At 44.0% G+C, this 16852-nt stretch overlaps 1 protein-coding gene across 2 annotated transcripts in view; it reads right to left on the bottom strand.

Moving 5' to 3' along the window:
• slc8a1a (solute carrier family 8 member 1a) overlaps nt 1-9516 on the bottom strand; it is a 29918-nt gene extending 20402 nt beyond the window's left edge. Inside the window, exons 1-2 of one of the 2 annotated variants that reach the window (XM_085787077.1) lie at nt 9342-9516; nt 5258-7095 (exon numbers count right to left, since the gene is read on the bottom strand). In XM_085787077.1, coding sequence (XP_085643203.1) covers nt 5258-7071 — 1814 coding nt within the window. In that variant the 5' untranslated portion in view covers nt 7072-7095; nt 9342-9516. The remainder of the gene's footprint in view (nt 1-5257; nt 7096-9341) is intronic. The other variant, XM_085787086.1, reaches the window with a different exon arrangement.
• Nucleotides 9517-16852: the final 7336 nt, after the last annotated feature.

The raw sequence follows: 16852 nt of genomic DNA, 5'->3' as shown, positions 1-16852 counted from the left end.
TGCAGCTGAACACAGGCTGCCCTAATAAGGAAGAGAGCAGCGTGATGTTTATCTGCAGGACAGCACTCACACAGACACACACACACACACACACACACACACACACACACACTTACACACAACCCTACACACACACACCCAGAAAAGAAGAAAAGATGGAATTGATACAGAAGAAATACAAACATCCAACAACACTCCTCCTCCTCCTCCTCCTCCTCCTCCTCCTCCTCCTCCTCCTCCTCCTCGTGGCCGTATCCCTCCACCACTCAGACTAGTTCCTGTTTACAGCTACAGGAAATACTAAACATCTGTGTTGTGCACTGTTGCTGGTTCTGGTTCTGGTTCTGGTGTGAGTAAAGCTACCCAAGTGAGGGCTGGTATCAATGGGCTAGTGTGGCTAAGCCCTCCCTGCATTAGGCTACAACAAAAGATGAGAAAAAATATTTTCTAAATAACATACAAAAGATTGTTCTAAGTCTTAGTGAAATCCGAAGTGGCAACAGTATCAAATAGTTTCAAGAAAAACACCTGATATCTCTAAATGGGCTAATTTTAATCAGCCCCAGCTCACCGAGTCTGCTCTCATTCATTTTCCGACTGTGGATGATTGACAGGTGCCATGTCCCGCCCTCGCCATTCACCGACTGTTTGGGCTAACTTCATTCAGCCCACAGGCAGATCGGTTCTGACCAATCAGCAGCAGGCTGACGCTGGGTCAATGATTGACAGGCGTCATGACAACGCCCCCTTGGTTTAATTGTCATTGGGGCTAATTTCATTTAGCCCAACACCGCTGTTTTCAGACCAATGACAGGAACCGGAGGAAAAGTTGTTGTTGTTGTGGGAGGGAGAAGACAGAAACAGCGGCGCTAGGCGCTAGCATCACAGGTAGCATCAGCATACTTTAGCCTACTGCTCTAAACTGTCTTTGCTAACATGAACGAACGTTTCTAAACCCACCGGGAGCACCAGAAAGGCCGTTGATATGAGCTATAAGCATATCGTCTTTTTTTCCCTTTTTTTTATTGATTGAGCATTATCGTCCTGTGCGTGACTCTGTGTGTGTGTTTGTGTGTGTGTGAGATAACCAGGTCAAGTTTTTTTTTTGACTAGACCCTTCTACTTAATGCAGTGTGTAGGCCTACAGTAGTTAGTTGCTATACTTTTGTGCCAGTCAGATGGGATGTAACTTTTAGCTACTACTGTGTTAACCATTTAATGGGTATAATTTATTTATTAGCCCACCCAACTAATTTCACCACCAGCCACCACTGAAGCTACCTGAGGTTTGATGGAGTTGGGTGCTTGTGTGTGTAAAAGCAGCAGAGTGAAGCTCCTGTCATACAGAGCAGCTCTGTTCAGGCCCAAAGATGTGCTTTTATTCTGACATAGAGGCTTTTATTCTGACATAGAGGCTTTTATACTGACATTATACTGACCCTTTAGTCCCAGTATTTACTGACCTGTTTTATGTCCTACAACTAAACCTGAACCTACTAATCAGCCAATGAGCAGTGAGGACGGGGATGAATCAAAGCCACTGCAGATACAGGAAGTGGAGATAGAACAGGAAGTGGATATATTAGCCTACCATTGGTCATTATCAGCCAGTGGCTCAGTCTATATAAGGCTGTGCAGCCGCTCGTCATCACAGCGTCCTCATCAATAAACCGAAGCCCAGAACGAGCGTGGCACCTTTTCCATTTCAAGACGCCTTGGTCTTCCTCCCTCTCAGCCAGCGGCCATGTTTATGCTCTGGCAATAAATGTGTTGCGTTGCATTCCTGCTGCCCGCGGACATGGAAAGAGTCTGAGCAGCTATGTGAGGCATGTAAACCTGAAGCTGACGGTCACATGACCACGAGGAGGCGGAGCTGCTGCTGCTGCTGCACCAAGAATAGAAAACGGTTTCTTTTAATAAACTCCTGCTCAGCGTCAAACAATCAAACAACCAAACAACCTGCTGCTGCTGGTTCAACGTCACCTTTGACCCTGAGGACGCAGCTCAATCAATGATCGATATTCGATAGTCAACCTGGACCGTCCCCTGTTCCTCCAGATGTTCAATTCAGGTTAGATCTGAAACTTCTATAGTTTGTTTTTAAAGGGATAGTTCACTCAAAATTGAAATTTCACTCATTATCTACTCACCCTCATGTGGACTAAGGGCTGGGAGAAGTTTCAGAGTCCTCTGTGGCTTCTCTGAGTTACGGGGGTCTCGGCGTAGCAGTGCATATCCATATAACGGTTGCAAATGGATACCAACTGTCTTGGTAACAAAAAGACAAACCAAAAAACATCCAAATACCTCCATGCTGCTCGTATGTAACGTCCGTCTTGTATTGAAGCCCCAAAATGCGAAATTGTCCCCCCAAAAATTAAATAAGTCTCTATTTCAAGCTTGTTTGTAGCGGAAGCTCCTCTTCCTGGTCCGTCAAATGTGGACGAACCAGGGTCTGTCCTCTTCCCAGTTCGTCCAAATTTGATGAACCGGGAAGAGGAACTTCGAAAAGCTTCCGCTACAAACAAGCTTGAAATATATTCGATTTTTTTCGGGACAATTTCGCCTTTCGGGGCTTCAGTACAAGACGGACATTACATACGAGCAGCATGGAGGTAATTGGATGTTTTTTGGTGTGTCTTTTTGTTACGAAGACAGTTGGTATCCATTTGCAACCGTTATATGGACATGCACTGCTATGCCGAGACCCCCTGTAACTCAGAGAAGCCACGGAGGACTCTGAAACTTCTCCCAGCCCTTAGTCCACATGAGGGGGAGGAGATAATGAGTGCAATTTCAATTTTGGGTGAACTATCCCTTTAAAGCTCCTGGTTTTCTTGTTCTGAAATCAACTCCATACGGCTCTGTCGTTTTTCATTTCTGTTGTTGTGTTGTTTTTCATCTTTTATCAGTGTTTCTCAACCTGTTCCATGCACTGGACCTCCTGCATATCTTTTAGCAACCCTGAGGTCCTTTGCCTCCCACCACTTCCCAGGTGTGAGGTTTTAAATTGCATATTTACATATTTAGAAGAAGAGGATAACAGGAGCGCTGCTGCTGGTATATCTCAAACCGCCGGTGCTCATGTATTGGGTTCACAATCCAGAAGATCATGAAAGATCAAAAGGGTGTCTGTAGGAAGGCGCATTGGTGTTTTTAATGACTCTTGCCCATTAAAATAAAGACTTTTTAATCTTTCCAACACCAACCTGAGTGCCTGGACTTTGATATTTTATGATTGCATATTTATTTTTTATTTATAGAACGGAAAGGTGAAATCCGGCGATCTGATTGGTTGTTAACCGTGGTGCTACTATTCTAAAGCCTTATCACAGCGCAGGCTATCACTCTGCGTCAGGCACGTATGACTGGTATGAATGGAAGTTGTTGTCATGTATCCATGACAACGGACTGTTGCAGTCCGTAGCAAAAGACAGTTGATGTTTTTGCGATGTTAAAAAATGGACTAAAGTAGTTGAATTGACATGTTTAAGGTGAACTTTCACCTCCAGAGGATTAACAATGGTAGAGGGGATTGAGCAGTGACTTTCACCTGAAAAAAAGCGGAGGAAAAGACGAGATGCAGAGCTACTTGGAGCTAACGTCTGGAGAGGTGGGACTATTTTTTACATAGTGAGGCTATTTTATTGAATAATATGTATTTCTGGTTGAATAAAACTACATGAAATTGATTGCGTATCCCTCTTTCATATTGTCATTATTGGTAACCGTTTTATAAAAGCAATATATCACGACAGGCCGTGGTATATGCTCATTATACCACGGCTAAGGGGCGTTGTTCGGCCCGACAAGCATATACCACGGCCTGTCGTGATATATGTCATGATATTGCTTAATTATTTAACGGTTCCGAGGGGCAAATATGCAATTTCAAAATGGTAAATGGTAAATGGTCTGTATTTATATAGCCCTTTAACGATTCCCAAAGCGCTTTACATCACATTCACACACTGATGGCGGAAGCTGCCATGCAAGGCGCGAACCACGACCCATCAGGAGCAAGGTGGGTAAGGTGTCTTGCCCAAGGACACTACGGCAGCAACCAGGAGAGAGCGGGATTCGAACCGCCAACCCTCTGAAAATTGGACGACTCGCTCTACCACCTGAGCCACTGCCACTTCGAAAAGTCGAACATTGCAGGGTAGTGAGTTTTACACCATCTCCCTGTGTGACATTTCACAATAAAAGCCCAATTAAGAAATGAATGGAGACTGTCCACTGAAACATTAAAATTTGCTCAATTTCCCACTAAAACATAAGGGATTGCGGAAAAATGCCAATGAGCTTAGCTTCTGCAGTTGAAGTACCACTCAGGGTCCGAGTCCCTGGTTGAGAAACACTGGTGTAAAGGATTCGGTCACTGTTGCGGATGTTGTGACCAACAGAAAAAATTAACATTGACTAATTAATTTCTCGCTGAGGCCTTTCCAGATGAAATCCTGGTTCTTGTGACATCACAGTTGTGGGCGGAGCCTGAGTGTTTGTTAAAGGGATAGTTCACTCAAAATTGAAATTTCACTCATTATCTCCTCCCCCTCATGTGGACTAAGGGCTGGGAGAAGTTTCAGAGTCCTCCGTGGCTTCTCTGAGTTACAGGGGGTCTCGGCGTAGCTCAGTGCATGTCCATATAACGGTTGCAAATGGATACCAACTGTCTTCGTAACAAAAAGACACACCAAAAAACATCCAAATACCTCCATGCTGCTTGTATGTATGTCCAAATCTTGTGCCGTTTGCACCGGCGTCAGTAATCGCACTGACGCTCGCAAATCTCGCGAGATTTGGACGGACCAGGAAGAGGAGCTTCCGCTGCAAACAAGCTTGAAAAATAGACTTATTTAATTTTTTTCGGGACAATTTCGCATTTCGGGGCTTCAATACAAGACAAACATTACATTCGAGCAGCATGGAGGTATTTGGATGTTTTTTGGTGTGTCTTTTTGTTACGAAGACAGTTGGTATCCATTTGCAACCGTTATATGGACATGCACTGCTACGCCGAGACCCCCTGTAACTCAGAGAAGCCACGGAGGACTCTGAAACTTCTCCCAGCCCTTAGTCCACATGAGGGGGAGGAGATAATGAGTGCAATTTCAATTTTGAACTATCCCTTTAAACACAACTGGCAACCAAAGAGCAGCGATGACATCACACACTGAGCGCCTCATGTTCTCATGTTCAGACCTTTAACATCATTCAGTCGTTTTCTCTGGAAGTGAAGAAGAGTTGTACTTACACGATCTCATCGTTGTCAAACTCCAGGACTCCATGTGTGTCTTCGAAGTCCTCGCCGCCTCCTTTAGCCGTCCCCTCTATGGTTTTGTACGGCACCACCACGACGCCGCGAGCTCCCGACGTCCGGACCACCTTCACCTCCATCACGCCGACGCTCTCGCTCACGGTCACCGCCGGCTCCTCGAAGGTGAAGATCCCCGCGTGGTCGTCGTCGAAGATGGTGACCGTGGCCGTGCACGGCAGACCCAAACACGCCAGAGCGTCGACGTGGTTCGCCTCGTGTCTGCCTGAGCCGACGCCCTCGGACACGACCCTCACGTTGCTGAGGTGAACCAGGAAATGCTCGTCTTCCTCGAAAATATCGTCGTCGATGATGTCGATGCGGATCTCGTTTTCAGTCTCGCCCGGTTTGAAGACGATCGTTCCTTCGGTGAAGCAGTAGTCCGAGCCGGCGTTTGCGGTGCCGTCTTCTGTCCGGTAATCCACCGCGACGGTGCTCGTGAGGTCTCCGCCGCGACGCGCCACGTTGAGCGCGACGCTGCCGCAGTTCTCGAGGCACTGGTAGGTCCCCGGGTCGAAGAAAACCTTGGAGGAGAAATCGTTCGGGGAAACCTCGGAGCAGATGTCGTGGTGGGCCGCCCGCTTGGCGTGGTCGGCGGCGTGCTTCTTCAGGACGTTGCCGGCTCCCGTCATGATCCTGGTGGCCTGGCAGCGGTAGAAAGCGCGACTCTTCTGCTGCTGCGTTAAAACCTGGTAATTGGCGAGTTCCATCAGCTGCTCCGTGTCCTTCTCCGGGTGTTTCTGCTTCAGCTCCTTCAGGATCCGGGCCAACTCCCTGCGCGACTCCTCCTCGTCCAGCTCCTTCACGTCAAAACCCATCTCTCCGTCCACAAACTCCTCTCCGTGGGAGTTCAGCATCTTGCCGTCCATCTCGATGTCGACCTTGGAGCGCGGCTCCGGTTCTCCCTCGGTCTCGATGATCACTCCCTTCCGCTTCCCCGCTCTGTACCGCTTGTACATGTATTTGTAGAAGAGGAGTCTGCGGTCGGCCACGTAAGCGAACCCGACACAGATAGGGAAGAAGAAGAGCGTGAGAAGCCCCTCCCATATCTGAACGACGCCGGGGGATATCACGGCCAGGATGAGGTAAAGCCAGATGTACGCAAAGACGCTCCAGGCGGCGGTGACGAAGAACACCCGGAGGTGCTTCACTTTCCTCGTCTCTCCGTCGGGAATGACCGACACGCAAAGGCCGATGATGACGAACATGTTGAAGGCGGCGCTTCCCACGATGGTGTTGGGGCCCAGCTCGCCGGCGTCAAAGTTGTGACCGCAGACTTCCACGACCGACAGGAGGATCTCTGGGGCGGAGGAGCCGAGCGCCATCAGTGTCAGGTTGGACACCGTCTCGTTCCAGATTCGCACCGTCGTGGTGATCTTCTCGCCGTTGGGTTTCTTGATGGTGATCTGTCTCTCCTGGGAGGTGATGACCTCGATGGAGGCCATGAAGCGGTCGGCGATGATGGAGACGCCCAGGAACATGTACGCCAGCCCTACGAAGTAGATGGTTGCCCTGGCGACGCGCTCGGTGGAGGCCGGGTTGTCCGGCATCCACACGGGCAGGATGACTCCTACTTTGCACTCGGTGCTCCCGCCACATTTCGGTTTGGTTTGGTTGCCGGCTGTTGTGCTGTTGGACTGGAGCGTCGCAGCGGAGCCGCCTGCGGCCGAAGGTGGAAGTTCAGTGGAGATGATGATCAACAAGAGAAGCAGCTTGTGGATGCAGAACCGGGACGAGGACCTGGCTCGGTTCATGGTGATGACTGAGCTCTGTTAAACCTGTAAGACACAGAGGGACGACGTGAACATCCGGACTACAAGGACACTTGGGCTGAACAATGGAGTCGAGTCTGACGAGACATTAACACAAACTATAAAAAGAAAGCATTTCCTGCAGAAAATGCGTGTGAATGCTGAAAGCAGCTGAACGCTATTGCTGAAGCACTGCTGAATGAGCTGAAGAAATTGTTGAATCAATGCTAAATTAGCTGAAGAAACTGGATCATCCCTATGTTCCCTGGGTCCTATGTTCCCCACTTTGTATGGGACCGGGGAACATAGAACCCTTTTCCCCAAAAGGGTTCTATGTTCCCCTCTGTGTCCAGACTGGCAAACATAGGACCCTTTTTTAGAAAAAGGGTCCTATGTTCCCCGCTTTTCCCCAAAAGGACCCGGGAAACATGCAATTTTTGTACCCATACCTGGAAGTGAAGTTGTGAGTGACTTTGCGACGATTTTTGCCTATTTTTGAGTGAGAAGTTGAGTTGTGACTTTGAGTGAGAAGTGTAGGGTAATTGTTCCACTGGTTGGGTTGAGGCAATGAAGAAAGGAGTTGGTTAAGTTTAGTAAAAAGACCAGATAGAGGTTAGACAGGCCAGATAAATAGAGTCCAGATAAGTAGAGAGAGTCCATCGACCAGCAACAGCGGGGAACATAGGACCCTTTTTGGTAAAAACGGGGAACATAGGACCCATTTTCAAAAAGACATAGGACCTGGGGAACATAGGTACGCTCCCGAAGAAACTGCTAAAGCAATGTTGAAAAAGGCTGATGCTAAAGCTGAAACATATAACTTGTAGTATGAGATGAATGCCTTTTAAAGGTAAAAAGCAGTAGAAATGTTAAAGGGAGAAGAAAACATTGAAATCCTGCATGTTTAAGTGTAACGGTTGAATAGTTGAAATCTGCAGCTAACCTGACAGGAAGGAAAACTAATGAACCAGCGCTAACATAGCTGAAGCAATGGCTGAGAATAGATAAAAAGTAGAAGATGCAATATTTTGTATGTAAAGGCTGGAAATTACTTGAATTGTTGAAGCTTTCAGCATTCACACTAAATACTGTATGTGAGAACCTATTTTAGAAAACGTCTCTAGTCCATTTTTCAACAGTGCAGTCATCCTGACTGTCCATATTTAGTTCATCATCATCATCCACTCACTGTGTAAAGCAACAGAAATGAACTTCCTCTGCTTGACATACGTATAAAAAGTCTCCAGTGATGACACGTTCCTTCTGTCTGAACATTATTATTATTATTTACGACTCTTGTCTCTTGTGTCGCCTCGTCCTCTCACTTTGCTCCTGTTGATTTAGTTTTGATTGTTCCCGAACGCATCCTCTCTGTGTGTGGTACGGGAAACCTGACATGAATCGTAGAGTTTGTCACTGTGTTTATCATCCACGTGTTATAAATAAAGTTGGTTTAAATAAAGCTCAGTGTCAGCGTAGACAGGATCCCTCCTCCTCCTCCTCCTCACCACGTTTTCCCTCCAAGTACAACATTTGTTTTTGACTTTTCAACCACAGCTTTTGTATAAATGACGAGTACAGACACAGAAAATATTATATATATTATTACTAAAATCAAATTATGTTGTCAGAGAGGGTTCTAAAAAACTATAATATATAATATGAATATTCATGAATGTCACAAGTCCCTGAAATCACTGAAAGATAAACCAGTTTGTCATCAGACTGAATGAAACATCTACCTTTATACTGTATGGAGCTTTAATACAAACATCTACCTTTATACTGTATGGAGCTTTAATACAAACATCTACCTTTATACTGTATGGAGCTTTAATACAAACATCTACCTTTATACTGTATGGAGCTTTAACACAAACATCTACCTTTATTTTGAAGGAGCTTTAGTACAAACATCTTTCTACCTTTATACTGTATGGAGCTTTAACACAAACATATTTCTTAATGGAGCTCCAATAAAGTTTCTGTGGTGTGAAAATCAAATGCTCCTTTGTCGCCTCCATCAATTAGGAGATAATCAATAAGATGATCCGTGCTGTGCGGTTTAAGCGCCGTAGTTATTAAAGTGACTTGATGTGAAGAATCTCTGTAGTTTTATCTGTTTGATCTTCTCTCACTTCACATCGTTTAGATCTGAATTCAAAACAACCTTTTCTTTTTCTTGGCTCTGTTTTCTTGATGTTGCTGCTCATTAACGTAATGAATGTGAAAGTGAAGATGACTAAAGAGTAAAGAAAAGATGAGGAACCTACCGTGAGTCCAGAGTCACAGAGATCCAGAGTCCTGCAGCTCATGAACAGACCAGACGTTGGTCCAGGGACAGAAGCTGTGAGGACACGTCCCCTCGCTGAAGGACGATAAGAAGCTGTCAGAGGACGAGGAGACGAGGAGCAGAGACACCACAGTGCTGAGGCTCCGCCCCCCCTCTGTGTCCTTCTGTTAACACTTTCCCTCCATCACCTCCTCCCACTGCCAGGACCCCCCATCACCACCACCCCTCCCCCTGACAACCAGGGGGAACTCTAACTAACGAACTACCAGAGATGGACAGAGTACTCAACCCCAGTACTAGAGTAAGAGTACAAATACTACTGGTCAAAATTTAGTTAAAAGTAAAAGTAGCTCAGTCGACATGTTACTCCAGTAAGAGTAAAAAAGTACTTGCTTTTAAAGGTACTTAAGTATCCAAAAGTACATGCTTTTAAATTTACTTTAAAGCAGAAGTAAGCAGAATGTTTGTGTTAATATAAGTCTTAAATAGTTCTATCATAGAGTGTTTGGTCCGAAACTCGGGTCTGTCAGTCACTCTGCTCCGAGTCACTCTGCTCCGAGTCACTCTGCTCCGAGGAGAAAACTTTCCTTGTATCCTACAACCTTTATCCAATGAGGAGAGAGAACGGCATGAAGGGCTGTGTGTGCAGCCAAGGGATGCGCGTGCATGTGGTGACGTAGGGACGAGGACCAATAGATCCATGACGAGGGCGGGGACTGCTAACTCCATCGGCTGACAAGAAGTTAGCCAAAACGACCGGATCGCTTACTTCTGCTTTAAGTAAAAGTAAGAGTAAGAGTAAATTTCTTATTTTTCGCATCAATGAATTACTATAATTTTTTCTAGATGAATTTAAGGACCTTTTAACTATTGTTTCTGAGAATTAACTCTTTGAAACCACCTGCACTGATGTGCTGCTTTTAGAACCACAATGTTATATAGAGCTGCAGAAACACCTAAAACAAATAAAATTAATGGGATCTCTTTTTTTTCAGTTTTTTTTGGAAACCAAGAAGCTCCACTACGAATCAGCTTCCTGTCACGTAGGTTTCTCCGTGACTCCGCCCACTTTAGGAGACTAGCTGCTTTCTTGAGTCTATTGACTCCAATGGGAGAAGTGAATGTGAGTTCAGATTATGGTTGATTCTTTCACTCCGTTGTAACTTAAAGGGATGCTTCACCCAAAATCGATAATTCACCAATTTTCTCCTCACCGTCATGCCAAGGAAGGATTTGGAGAACTTTTGGAGTCATCAAAACGCTTTTGGAGTTCCAGGGGGGGATTTGCTGTGAGATTTGCAGCAAATCTCACGCAGCCACTGGGAGCTACTGCTACAACAAGGATAAAAACAGAGATCACATTAATTTTTTCACAACAACTTTTCCATGTGGCGCCTTCAGGACACTTGGGTCAGTACAGACGAGCAGTATGGAGGTATCTGGATGTTTCATAGTGTGTGTTTTGAATGATTCAAAAGTGAACTCTATCCAAAAAGAAAATTTGTTTCCAGCCGGACCCCCCCCTGGAACTCTTAAAGCGTTTTGATGACTCCGAAAGTTAGTTGGTGAATTATTAATTTTGGGTGAAGTATCCCTTTAAGTAAATATTGGAGTCATTTTTCACAAGCCACATCTCTTCTGAACATTTTGACACTGAAATGGCAGTTTTCAGATGGACACATCAGGAGAAAATGAACTTTGTTCCAGACCTGTCTCTGTCTCAACAACATAGCCTACTCTTTGGCACAGATCTCCTAGGCAACGTCAAACAAACGTTTGCGAACGCCAGTGCTAGTTATTAAATTAATTTTCATCAGGTGTAAATATGACTCTTAGCTGTGTAAATATGTTATGTTATCATAAGAAAATCTCAATTTCATCTACCTACAACTTTTATAAATCCACACATACGTTCACAACAGGAGGTGGAGGCACGGTTGGCCACGCCCACTTTAGGAGACAGGAAGTGAAGCTGTAACATTTCATATCATTGGTGCAGCTTCTCATGGGGCATCTTGGTTTATAGAGGATCTTTGATATTACATTGCTGCTTCTGCTGATGCTTGTGTCACAGAACTTCATACAACAACAACAACAACAACAACAACACACACTAACTTACACTTAGTCCCCAAAATTGGCCTACGGCGATGGAACAGGTGGGCAATTTCTAACTAACTAAATAAATAAATGAATACATAAATAAATACCTAAATAAATAAATAAACTATAAGTAGACTGGCATAGTTTTCATGGGTTGAATATGTGGTAGTAGTCCATGAGTGTGTATGGGATTTACTGAAGCTTTAAACTCTCATCGCTGATGTTTGTCTGTTTACACTGAGACCTCAGGTTCATCGTCATCGTCATCGTCATCGTCATCAAATCATCATCAAATCAAATCAAATCAAATCAAATGAAACTATTTGTCCCGCCAAGGGAAATTTGTCTTGGGCAAGTGGCGCCGTAACAACTGCTTTGTACATGCAATACATACATATACACAATACATACAGTACACTACAACAGTAACGATGGCAAACATACCCAAGAAAAGAGAAAGAAAGAAAGTGCGGAGAGTGCAAAAAATAGTTTAAAATACTTATAATACAAAGTTCAGGTTAAAAAAAACATACTAAAAACTAAAAAGACGAGGGATGTTGATTCAAACCAGCAGGTGGACAGCAAACCAGACGGTGATTGACAGTGGTTGATGTGACTGATATGATTGACTGATTGATGGGTTGATGGGCAGTAGTCCAGTCATTTTATGAGAAAAGGTTAAACAAATTGCAACAGAAGCAAACTCATCTGATTTTGTATCCTCAACATGTCCTGAGTGAGGGGAAAAAAGCCCCGAAGAATCCCATTAGGGGAAAGTTTAGAAAAACACCCAAACATATCCCATTTATACGCATAAAAACATTTTTTCACATGAATAGGGTAAAATTTTTAACCTTTAGATATCTCCATGAAAATTACTGAGTTGATTACTTACATTAAGACAAACATAAAATGCATTACAAGTTTTTTGAAATTCTTTGTTAACATGAGAAAATTTGCATAAATCTGCATAAATCTGCATAAATTCCACCGTTTTGACGGCACATGTATATAAGTTGCTGTGGTGGTACCGGCATGAAAATTGGAATGAGTTGACTCCATCGGTCAACCGACAAGAAACCACTTTAAATTTCAAGATGACTGCAATTTTTCAAGACAGCCACATCCTTAGTAGAGCAGGTATGACATGCTATTAATGCTCATGTAGCAGCCTCTCCTCCACAGCCGGATCAACATCTGCTCCCGATGAACAGATGTGGTGAAAACTGAGCAGTGACTCACATCTGGTCCTGACGAAGATGATGATGAAGAGGAGGAGGAAGATGATGATGATGATGATGAAGAGGGGAGCTGGGTGTGATAAGGTCTCTATATTTACCAGCAGCAGCTCCGGCTCTAAACATGGCAGCGTCTCTCTCTCGGTCTCTTATCGTGGCTGTGCGGCGGCGGCGTGGCCATACAAGGCCCTGAGGGGCCCGGGGCCGAGCGGCAGCTCCTCGGCCCCGCGGACACGTGACCAGATAACGGCTCAGGGCCGAGGGCCACAGCAGCCTGGAATGTGGGATAAGAGACCCCCCCACCCCCACCCCCCCATACATGACATCTGTACAACCTTCACAGACTTTCCACTGACAGGTCACACAACACAGCTGTCAGTCACCTGGACCTGGCCACGCCCCCCCACCACCACCTGTGTGGATTTATATGGAGGTGACAGGTGCATCTCAATAAATTAGACTGTAATGGGAAAAGTCTATTTCCAGTTGTTTAAAGGGATAGTTCACCCAAAAGTCAAATTTCAGTCATTACCTACTCTACTACTAACTTACATTATCTACTCCCCCTCATGTGGACTAAGGGCTGGGAGAAGTTTCAGAGTCCTCCGTGGCTTCTCTGAGTTACAGGGGGTCTCGGCGTAGCAGTGCATGTCCATATGACGGTTGCAAATGGATACCAACTGTCTTCAAAAAGACACAAAAAGACACACCAAAAAACATCAAAATAACTCCATGCTGCTCGTATGTAATGTCTGTCTTGTATTGAAGCCCCCGAAATACGAAATAAATTTAATAAGTCTATTGTTCAGTCTTGTTTTTTCCCGGTTCGGGAAGAGGAGCTTCCGCTACAAAACAAGCTTGAAATATAGACTTATTTAATTTTTTTCGGGACAATTTCGCATTTCGGGGCTTCAATACAAGAGGGACATTACAGACGAACAGCATGGAGGTATTTGGATGTTTTTTGGTGTGTCTTTTTGTTACGAAGACAGTTGGTATCCATTTGCAACCGTCATATGGACATGCACTGCTACGCCGAGACCCCCTGTAACTCAGAGAAGCCACGGAGGACTCTGAAACTTCTCCCAGCCCTTAGTCCACATGAGGGGGAGGAGATTAATGAGTGAAATTTCAATTTTGGGTGAACTATCCCTTTAAATGCAAGCCCTATTACAATTTTTTTTTAACGTAAATAAAGACATGAAATGTTTCATTCTGTGTGTAATGGATCAATATAATGTATTAGTTTCACTTCTTGATTGAATTACTGACATAAATAAACTTTTCCATGCTATTCTAATTTATTGAGATGCACCTGTATATCTGTGTTTCTACGTAAATGTAAAAATAATCTGTTCATATCAGTGAGTGATGTTCACAGATGTTCACTGACTTTTCAACAGGAACTTATCTGCAGCCAATCAGACGCCTCCCTCCCATCAGCCAATCACAACAAGGTGGGTGAGGGTGTGGGGTGGGGGGTGGGGGGGGCACAGATGAGTCATCCAGCTGTTTTTTAACAAACAGTCACAGACAGTTCAACTCTCTCCCACACACACACACACACACACACAGAGCACAGTGAGTCCTGGTCTTATCTGTCACGTGTTCAGAGGGTGAATATATGGAGGTATTATTGTTACTTTATTATTTGCAAATGTTTATCTCAATCTGTGAGATAACCGTAATCAGATCTGTAAATGTCTCAAACAAATCCTTGTCTGTGTTCAGATTTGCAAGTGAGGACAAATCTGCAAATGTGTGCAAAGATCTGTAAGTGTACATAAATCTGTAAATATGTATGCAAATCTGTGCGGGTGTAAACAGTCATAAAGTAAAGCAAAGTATGCCTTTATTTATCCCACGATGGGGAAATTTGCAGGGTTACAACATCAGTACATACAAACAAACACATTCACACATGCCGTGCACACTGTGGTGGACTGGTAAAAAAATATACAAATATTTATAAATATAGGGCAACCAAGATATTAAAAGAGATATAAAATGTGTATGTAGACAGATCTAAGACTGATCAAGTTCTGGTTGTTTTAGCAAAACATGCAGAGGCTTAAAGTAGCACTATCGCAAATACAGCAGTAATAGCAATAAAAAAAACTGAAATATGCAATATTAATATTAATATAATAATATTTGTTATGAGACAAGCCGGCCCAGCGCTTAGCTCCACCTCCTGAATGGCACGCTATGTAAAGAGAACGAGGACGTTTATATCTGATACGCTGCACCACTTTAGCCCCAGAGGCTAAATCTGGTACAACCATCTCTTCATTGTTTTACAATTGATTAATGGTATTTTACACTGTCCTGTAATAATAAACTAAACAAAAAAAAAAACTAAAACCACTGGCCCCGCCCCATCTAGTGGCCGAACAAAGAATTGGAATTTGCGATAGTGCTACTTTAATGCTCCGAGGGAGCGGTCTGAGCCAAGATGGAGGCCGTGTGGAGACGCCTCCGTGTCATTGTGTGCAAGCATGTATTAAGTGGCCAAACGTGTGGGGGGTTACTTAAAAGCAATCGGGACATACTTGACAAGTGCAGCCTGTGTCACACAGCAGCACAACTACGACACACACACAGCAACAGTTTTAATAAACAGTGCTGCTGGATCACAGTCTCATCTACTCCAAAAGTGTCTCTATGCGCAATATTCAAATCATAAATGTTTAAAAAAAAAAAAAAAAAAAAAACATGAACAGAGCATGATGAATATAAAATATGACATTAAAAAGTCATAATTATGAGGTAGAAAGTTAATTTCATTTTATTGAGATTAATTCAATCACATTTCCTAAACGTGGCTTTCCCACAGTGAGAGTCTTTATCCACTAATGGTGAAAGCTTGGATCAGTGGTGAAAACCTTCCCAAGATGGCCGCCCTACCAAAATACTCCAAGAGCAGCAATGACTCATCCAGGAGGTCACAAAAGAAACAGAACAACTTGTAAAGACCTGCAGGCCTCACTTGGCTCAGCTAAGGTCAGTGTTCATGATTTAATCATAAGAAGGAGATAGGCAGAGGCTTATAACCACAAGACTCGTCTCACTTCTGCCAAAAAAACGTCTTGATGATCCTGAGACTTTTGGGGAAAATATTCCGTGGACTGACGAGACAAAGGTTGAACTTTCTGGAAGGTGTGTGTCCCGTTACATCTGTTGTAAAAACTACTACAGCCTTTCATAATCAGCATCACACCAACAGTTAAACCTGGTGGTGGTGGTAGGTTGATGGTCTGGAGCTGCTCTGCTGCTTCAGGACCTGGACGACCTGCAGAAACTGATGGAACCATGAATTCTGGTCTCAACCAGAAAATCCTGAAAGAGAACGTCTGACCATCAGTTCATGACCTCAAGGTCAAACGCTCTTGGGTTCCTCCTTTAGTGGATAAATGTGAAAATGTGGTTTATCACAGTTACTTCATGATTTAACAAGAGGGGCAATTACTTTTTCACATAGATCCAGGTAGATTTGGAGAGCTTTTTCCCATTAATAAATGAAATAATCATCTAAAAACTGCATTTTATATTTATTTGGGTTATCTTTGTCAAATAATAACATTAGTTTGATGATCTTAAACATTTATGTGTGACAAATATGCAAAAAAAGTAGGAAATCAGGAAGGGGGCAAACACTTTTTCACAGCACTGTACAAGTGTTTTCTCATAGACTTCTGTACAATCAATCAGCCCCCTGGTGGTTGTTTGATAGAATGCAGGTTTAATTCTGCATCGGCATCATTTTCCAGACCATTTATTTCAGCAGAAAGTGAGATCAGATCACAGGTGATCAACGGGGACACATTTTACTGCATGTGTGAACAGGTGTTAATGGAGAGACCTGACACTCAGATGTCCAGAGACACTTGAATGCTACATGAAGACTGACGGTATGGAGCTATTATTGTTGCAATATTATTTGCAAATGCGTATCTCAATCTGTGTGTGCGTATCTCAATCTGTGTGTGCGTATTCAGATCTGTGTGTGCGTATTCAGATCTGTGTGTGCGTATTCAGATCTGTGTGTGTGTAATATGATCTGTGTGTGTGTATTCAGATCTGTGTGTGCGTATTCAGATCTGTGTGTGTGTATTCAGACCTGTGTGTGTGTAAAAAAAATCTGTGTCCG

This window comes from Trachurus japonicus, chromosome 1, assembly GCF_045865225.1.
Source record: "Trachurus japonicus isolate A0001 chromosome 1, Traja_1.0".
Lineage (NCBI taxonomy): Eukaryota > Metazoa > Chordata > Actinopteri > Carangiformes > Carangidae > Trachurus > Trachurus japonicus.
The sequence above is the reverse complement of the archived record's forward strand: the minus strand, read 5'-3'. Positions and strand labels throughout refer to the sequence as shown.